We start from the raw sequence: 8,580 nt of genomic DNA, 5'->3' as shown, positions 1-8,580 counted from the left end.
AACTCCCAGAATCCCCCAGCCAGCAATGCTGGCTGGGGGATTCTGGGAGTTGAAGTCCTAACATCGTAAAGTGGCCAAGGTTGAGAAACGCCGTTCTGCATTATTTCTCAAGGATATTGCTGGAAGTCCTGGCTGGACCTATGGAAGACAGAGATGGGATGAGCAGTTGACATGATCGCCATTAGCATATTCTTCTTCCTCTCTAGCAAAAGGTCAGATAACTCTCTGGTGTACCAGGGAGCTGAAAGCGATAAAGGGCTGGAGTGCCAGTGGAGGAACTTCAGAGTGAATTGGACTGAAAGAGGGTGGGACTCTCTTTTAAGACCCACATTCCATTATACTCCTGCATCCTGGATATCATGTATAGATGTTAGTTAATTAGGTTGCTTTAACTCTATGTTAAACCTTATTTTATTTATCTTCAACAGGACAGGATAGGACAGGACGTGTGGTAGCGCAGTGGTTATAATGCAGTATTGCAGGCTAATTCTGCCGACTGCCAGTAGTTCGATTCTGACCGGCTCAAGGTTGACTCAGCCTTCCGAGGTCGGTAAAATGAGGACCCAGATTGTTGGGGGCAGTATGCTGACTCTGTAAAACCGCTTAGAGAGGCTGTAAAGCACTATAAAGCAGTATATAAGTCTTATTGCTATTGCTGTAGGGTAGGCTAGGCTAGGCTAGGCTAGGCTAGGCCAGGATAGGACAGGATAAGATAGGATAGGATAGGATAGGATAGGATAGGATAGGAAAGGGCAGGGCAGGGCAGGGCAGGATAGGGCAGGATCGGATCGGATAGGATAGGGCAGGATAGGATAGGGCAGGATAGGATAGGATAGGATAGGATAGGATAGGGCAGGATAGGATAGGGCAGGATAGGATAGGATAGGATAGGATAGGATAGGGCAGGATAGGATAGGATAGGATAGGATAAGGACAGGATAGGATAGGATAGGATAGGATAGGGCAGGATAAGGACAAGATAAGGACAAGATAAGGACAGGACAGAAAATATGGAGTGGAATGGAGCAGAATGGAATGGAATGGGGCACTCTGCTTGTAATGTTCTATGACTGCAATAAAGTAAATTGAATTGAATCCTATTCTATTGCAACGAGTCCTTGGAGGAGGGCTTATGCTGGATCATATGGGATGGGTAGACATTACAAAGATAATGGATCCCCTTACCTTGGGGGAAGGATCTTTTAAAGCAATGGTCATCAAAGACACTGTCTGTGGGCTTCCTATTCCAGGTTCATCAGGAATAAATGCTGACCAGTAGCCATAGAGGACTTTCTTCTCTATGGATTTCACAGCGGAAAGGAAGCAGGTTAAAGCCCCTTGGCGAACTTTAGCTTGGAAGGACCTGGCAGGAAACAAAGACAAACAGGCAGGGGGGAAAAAACTGATTTAAGACGTTAAGTAAATGACATTGTCATATTGGTCAAAGTGGGCGGAGGGGGGAATCTTTGATCTTAGAATGTAGAACATAGAATAATAGGGTTAGAAGGGACCTCGGAGGTCTTCTAGTCCAACCCCTTGCCCAAGCAGGAGACCCTATATTATTCCAGACAAATGGCTGTCCAGTTTCTTCTCGAAAACCTCCAGTGTTGGGAGCACCCACAGCTTCCAGGGATAAAATTGTTCTGTCAGGAAATGTCTACATTTTTCAAATTTCTTCATTTGAATGGTGTATTGGCTGTGGTGCCTATCTCACAAAAAAAGTGACTCTGAGCAGCATACAATCCTTAAGTTTTAAAAAACCCAATTAAATTTATAAAAACCTTCATTGTTAAAAAGTATAGAGAGCACAAGAACAAGAGAGGAGGATATTAATCACAGCTAGGAAGATATCGCAATGTCTTCCTGATTCCCGGGGACCCGCCCAGGCAGGATGATATTAGCCAGATCTTGAAAGGTTTGTGGGAAGCTAAGAGCAGGGCTTTTCAACCTTTTCACTCACTGTACCACTTTTAGGATATGGCAACATCCGAGTACCACCAGTCGCCTAGCAAGGGGTCAAAAACTTGATGACCAAAAAAAAAAAAAAGGAAAAAAGTGATAAAGTACAGGTAGTCCTCAACTTACAACAGTTCGCTTAGTGACTGTTCAAAGTTACAATGGCACTGAAAAAAGTGCCCCCCAAGCCACAGCCAAGCAAGACACCTGCCTGCTCACCCGGAGGAGCTCTTCCTCCTGTCCGAGATTTCCATTGTTGTGAGTATTTCTGTTGAGGATTGGCAGTGGAGGTGGGGTGGGGGGTGTTTGGTTTTTATTCCCCCCCCCCCGTCTGCTGGGTGGTTACAGTAGGTTTTGGTCACTTCACATGACCCAGGGACACTGTGACCGTCATAAATATGAATCAGTTGCCAAGCATCTGAATGTAAATCACAAGACCCTGGAGATGCTGCAACATTCCAGCTGATCAGCGCTTCTTCTGGGCTCAGCAGAAGCACCAGGATCAGTGCTGCTTTCCAGCTGATTGGTGCTTCTTCAGGGCTCAGCAGAAGCACCAGGATCAGCGCTGAGCTCCAGCTGGAGCCTGGCGCTGATCCTGGCGCTTCCGCTGAGCCCTGACAGCCCTGCAGCTCCAGCCATCTCTTGCTCAGGCTTGTGCGGTGCTGCCACCAGTTCAGCTCATTCCCCTCCCCCACTACCACTTTTCTAGGATGATCACGTACCACCTGCCAGGTGCCAATGTATCACAGGTGGTACCCGTACCATTGGTTGAAAAGCCATGGTTAAGAGGATCCAATCTGGGTTGGACACTGGGACAAGAGGTTTAGTCTTCAAAGCTTTTGGACACGTGCTGGAGACCATCCTCAGGGAACTTCTCTCTGCTACAATGTGTGCTTTGGACCAGGGGTCCCCAACCTATGGGCTGCGGGCTGCTGGCCACTTGCGCTAGCGCTGCAGCCGTGGGGTACGAAAACAGGACACCACGCTGCGCGGTGCAAAAACGGGCCGCCGCCACACCTCGGGGCGCAAAAATGGGACGCCACCGTACCACAAAAATGGGACACACGCTGCCGCGCTGTGTGAAAACAGGCCAACGGCGCACCTCAGGGCGCCAAAATGGGATGCCACGAAAAGCGGCCGATGCCACGCCTCGGGGTGCAGAAATAGGGTGCTATGCACAAGAAGGGGGCAGGGCTAGCAAGTATCACCCAAGCACTAGCTCCGCCCTATTTGCGTCACGCACATGCTCGCAGCCCCGTGTGCATGCGCACATGCACGTGTGCGTAAAATGCTTCCCCCTCCCTTTTCTTCCGGTCCGCCAACCAAGAAAGATTGGTGATCTCTGCTTTGGACTATTCTATGCGTTGTATTTATGTGGTGCCTGGTTGTATGTGGTCCCCTAGCTGTTGATTCGGGTATTGCGGGCCAGCCACTAAGTTGTTGGCTGTTGTTTCCTTGTGCTGCCAAGTCCTCGGCTCCTAAGTACCCGATAAGCGGGTGATAAATCAGCACTCCCGTTGATCAAAATCCAGACGCTTGGCCATGGGTTTGTATTCATGGACGGTTGCGGTGTCCCAGGGGGGTCACGCGATTCCCCTCTTGCAACCTTTTCACAAAGAACGTCAACAGGGAAGCCAGATTCACTTAACAACCGGGGTACTAAACTTAACAACTGCAGGGATTCACTTAACAACTGTGGCAAGAAAGATCATAAAAACGGGGCAAAACCCGTTTGACCTTTAACAACAGTCTGACTTAGCAACAGTATTGCGGTCATTAAGTCGAGGACTACCCGCATTTGTGACAAACAGAGGCAGGGGAGGAAAGTGAAGAAAACCAAGCGAGGAAAAAAAAAATCTAAATAGACCTGCTTCTGAAAGAAGTCAAGTCAGAGAGAATCCAGCCACGCTGCTGTAAAATGAACACACTTCGATGCTGCATAAAGGCAGCCGGGGTGGTGGTGGTGTTGTGTGTGTGTGTGTGTGTGTTGAGTGGTTGCCATCACAAACCTTGTTTTGCTCTGCATTCCACCTTCAGCATCAGAATATTCTGAGTCACTGCTGCTGATTCTCTTCCAGCTAAAAGCGTGGGAAGATAAACGCTCCTTCGCAAGTGAAGGATATTTATCACCGAACGCCCAATTTGTCTTCTTAGAGTCCTGATCTTGGGATAACTCATCTTTCAACGAGGGCTTCTCCCCTCTGGTTCCTTCGGCAGCTCCTGGCTGTTCTTTTACTTCTTCTTCAGGCTTCCCTTTCTTGGGTTTTCCTTTAGGTTTCTTCCTGCGGTTCTGTTAGTGGTGGTTGCGGGGAGTAGAAATTATACAGACACATATCTTTTCAATTCGGTGAATTATACACAGTTCTCTTTGATCCATCCACTCATCTAATGAACAGTCTTCTGAATATGAACACAGAATAGCCTGGATAGGATTTTTCTTTTGGCATCAAGGAATCTAACTCAAGAGGCCCTCTAGGACAGTGGTGGCAAACCTATGGCACGCGTGCCAGAGGCGGCACTCAGAGCCCTCTCTGTGGGCACACACGCCATGCCCCGGAGATGGCAACCGTCCCTCTTCAACCAGGCACCCGCTAACTCACCGAGGTCCCACGTGGCCGGATGCATCCCAGCACGGCTGGTTTCCCTCCCCCCCATCCCATCCCTCCTGTCCTCGCACGCTCTCCTTTTCCCGGGCACGACCCACTGCATTGCCTCCTCAGCTGTCGGCTATCCATCCAGCTAAGAGCGGCTTCTCTGAACTGCTGGCCGCGGGCTGCGGAGCCCCAGAGTGCACGGGTCGAGGGGACGGCAGGCTATGGCTGCTGACAACACTGTCGGCCCCCATGCGTTCGCTGGCCTCTGTGTGCGGGGCCCCTGCCTCACCTTGCCCTGCAACAATGGCACCCCCGCCCTGCCTCACCTTGCCTCACCCCGCAGGACGAGCCTCCTGCCCACCACCCCACCTGCCAGAGACCCCCCGGATCTCCCCCAACCCTGCCCAGCCCCCACAGGCGTCCCTCCCCACGAGCAACATCAAGGTGACCATGCCCACCTTGGCCACACCCACCCAGTCTGCCATGACCACCACAGGCACGCCCACCTAGTGGGCCACGCCCACCCGGCACCCGGCGATAAATAAGTGGGTTTTGGGTTGCAGTTTGGGCACTCGGTCTCTGAAAGGTTCGCCATCACTGCTCTAGGACTTGAACTCTTTGCGTAAGGCCCCATGTGGCTAGCAGAGCCTCCTGCTCAAGATTTAAATCATAGTAAAACTAATATTTCATATTTCACAACAGCTGCTTCGGAAGCCCATTTCAGACCCCCCCCCCCCCCCGTTTGGTAAGCAAAAGCTTCCACTTCAAATCCCTGGCATCTCCCGCTAGCAATGGAAAATCCGTTTGAAAATATGAAAAGCAGCTGTCAGCTAGAACAGAACTTCCTCTCACACCCTGTTGCCCCCTCCAGATGTGTTAAAACCTCTCATCCCCAATGAAAACTGCCATTCGTGAAGATGATGGGATTTAGAAGACCCGTTAAGCAGTAATTAATGAAGGCAGATATATATGCTCATAAACAGGGGCTTTGCTCTACCAGCAGGAGTCTTCAAACCCGGCCCTTTTATGACTTGTGGACTTCAACTCCCAGAATTCCTCAGCCAAGCAATTTGACTCCAAGCAATTTGATTAGTGTACAGTTCCATGTATTGTGTAATCTTGTCTGGAATAGCGATTAAGGCATCAGGCTAGAAGCAGGGAGATAATCATAGTTCTAATTCTGCTTTAGTGGATGACCTTGGGCCAGCCACTCTCTTCTCAGCCCTAGTAAGGAAGCAATGGCAAACCATTTCTGGAAAAAAACCTTGCCAAGAAAACTGCAGGGATTTTGTCTAAGCCAGGGATCTTCAAACTTGGCCCTTTTATGACTTGTGGACTTCAACTCCCAGAATTCCTCAGCCAGCATCGCTAGCTGAGGAATTCTGGGAGTTGAAGTCCACAAGTCATAAAAGGGCCAAGTTTGAAGACCCCTGCTCTAAAGCAATGTTTCTCAATCTTGGGGCTTTAAGCTTTGCGGACTTCAACTCCCAGAATTTCCAGTGCTGGTTGAGGAATTCTGAGAATTGGCTTAAAGCGGTCAAGATTCAGAAATACTGCTCTATTGTACAGAATTCCATGCATTGCTATAATGTGCTTTTACCAAAACGTTACCTATTTTTCAAGCAGACAAAAACAGTCCTCACGCTTGTGGCCAGATTCCATTTGAAGTGGCTTAGGTTTAACGCGCGACGCCCAAAAACAATTATTTAAAAAGTTTACCCCGCTCAGTTTGACATTGTTCTGTTCCAACTTCTCTTGCTCGACGGGTGACTGGCTGTCATATTGAGGTAGGAGCGCTGGATATAAGATGCTGGGCATTTCTATGTTAATTCCAGGGAGTCCGTGAAACATGCATTTCTGAAATCATCAAAGAAAATCCTAGACATCAGTGCTATAATCTATTTAGGGGCGAGGAAAAATTAAATCTGGTGGGTTTTGGGGTTTTTTTTTCCCAAAACCTTTTACAGGTAGTCCTCTATTTACAATTTCTGTTGCTATGTGAGACAGTTGTTTAAGTGGGTTTTGACCGATTTTAAACCTTTCTTGCCACAGTTGTTAAGCGAATCGCAACAGTTGTTAAGATAGTAGCACAGTTGTACAGTGAATCTGGCTTCCCCATTGACTCTGTGTCATGGTTCCGAAAGAAGAAGCTTTTCAAAGAACTTTGAGGCTTTATTTACCTTAAAGAATCCTTTTATTGCTACATAGCTTCGGCACGTACATAATGAAGCCAAAAACTGAATCCTCCCGCCCCCAATCACCTGTAACAAAGCATAACTCACTCCTTCCTTTTACAGTCATCAATCACGTTCTCCAATTAGTTTGAAGTGTGAACTCTCCCTCCCGTAACTCCTCTGGTTACAGCTGACCTTGGCAATGCTGTGCTGAAATATTGTTGTGGTTAACTATCATACTTTCCCACCCGCTATTCTAACATTGTCTGCTTTAACTCTAGAAGTGATATGCAGGCTAAATAAAACATGTTTGCTTCTTCATATATGGCAAGCAAGAACATCCGATGTTAGCAGTCTTGACACTCTGCTTGTCAGAAGGTTGCAAAAGGTGATCACGTGACCCCCGGGGACACTGCGACCGTCATAAATATGAGCCGTGGGTATCCAAATTCTTACTAGCTGGTAATTTGTTCAGGATAGCACAGATTTCATTGGCACTTCCACAAAGTGGAAGGGAACGGCTTTTGTGTACACGGTACTGAATTGGCACCTCACACCAAATCATGGTTTGCTGAATAAAGCATAATGAACTTGGGCCACACCTTAACTGAGCTAAAAATCATGTTGTACAAAGATCAGATTTGCATTCGTGATGCAAAGCTCAAACCACCAATCATATTCTGGCTTAGGGTGACATATGAAACCAGCTGCGAACTATCTTTGGGCATCATGATGCACTACGGATTATTGCGACAGATGTCAGTCTAGCCTCCCCCATTATACATACACAGTACACAGAGACACACCACACACCATGGCTTTTAAGATTACACACTTTCATTACTATTTTGGAGTTAGCCCTATTCTGTCACCCATACTCAAAACTGCGGCTAAAATAATTACAGTACAGAAGTACCGTAATTCATGATTTGGCTGATTTACTTCAAACAAACATAGATACTATTACTCTCATTCTGGATTTCAGCAACTAACTAATTTGGAATGTACCCAAAACAGCAGTAAGGTAGTCCTTAACTTACAACCATTCATTTAACAACTGCTCAACAACACTGAATAAAGTTACTTATGGCCAAACCTCATACTCACAGCCATCACAGCCTCCCCATGGTCATAGGATCACTTGGCCACAGACTTGTATTTATAATGGTTGCAGCATCTGAGGTCTTCCCAGCCAGCTTCCAACAAGCATTCAATGGGGAAAGCCGGATATGCTTAGTGACCATGTGATTCACTTAACAACTGGGGCAAAAAAGGTCATAAAATTGGGCACAACTCGCTTATCAACCACCTTGCTTAGCAAAGCAAATTCTGGTCCCAACTATGGTCATAAGTCAAGGACTACCTGTAACAGTTCTTGACCGTTTCTTCACGGACACGCCAAGAAGAAAACAAAACGGCTTGGCTCATTGTTATCAAATCAGTTGTGGGTACTGTGGCTAGTGTAAGTCTAATGTTAGAAACCAGGGCCATTTCAAAAGCTTTCTACCCATTTGAGTACAAAGGCCAATCAAAAAAAAAAATCGTTCAGGGATTTTTAGGATACTCAGGGAATCTCCGTTAAGACAGGGAAGATTTCCACTTTAAATCTCTTTAAACCTTTAACGCAGCAAGGAGGGAACCAAGGTGATCAGTCTGGGTCAGCTTCATCTTTCCTCCGTTTAAGAGCGACTGGACTCCTTTCAAAGCATTTTGCAACAGCTGGAAGGAAACAAAAAGCAATGAGCATTCTTCGTTACCATCTGAGGGTGGCACAACTCTACCATCTAGAGCAGTAGTTCTCAACCTTTTTAATGCCACGACCCCAACCGATCATAAGTCGAGGACTAAACCGGTCA

General features: G+C 47.3%; 1 protein-coding gene across 1 annotated transcript in view; it reads right to left on the bottom strand.

The window, feature by feature from the left end:
• The window catches only part of HEATR6 (HEAT repeat containing 6), a 38,343-nt gene that overhangs the window by 23,826 nt on the left and 5,937 nt on the right, over positions 1 to 8,580 (bottom strand). Inside the window, exons 6-9 of the mRNA XM_029285973.1 lie at positions 8,342 to 8,443; positions 6,270 to 6,407; positions 3,966 to 4,246; positions 1,186 to 1,363 (exon numbers count right to left, since the gene is read on the bottom strand). Of these exons, the coding sequence (XP_029141806.1) occupies positions 1,186 to 1,363; positions 3,966 to 4,246; positions 6,270 to 6,407; positions 8,342 to 8,443 (699 nt within the window). The remainder of the gene's footprint in view (positions 1 to 1,185; positions 1,364 to 3,965; positions 4,247 to 6,269; positions 6,408 to 8,341; positions 8,444 to 8,580) is intronic.

Source organism: Protobothrops mucrosquamatus, unplaced genomic scaffold, assembly GCF_001527695.2.
Source record: "Protobothrops mucrosquamatus isolate PMUCROS unplaced genomic scaffold, P.Mucros_1.0 scaffold2626, whole genome shotgun sequence".
NCBI lineage: Eukaryota > Metazoa > Chordata > Lepidosauria > Squamata > Viperidae > Protobothrops > Protobothrops mucrosquamatus.
This window is presented reverse-complemented; position numbering and strand designations above follow the sequence as displayed.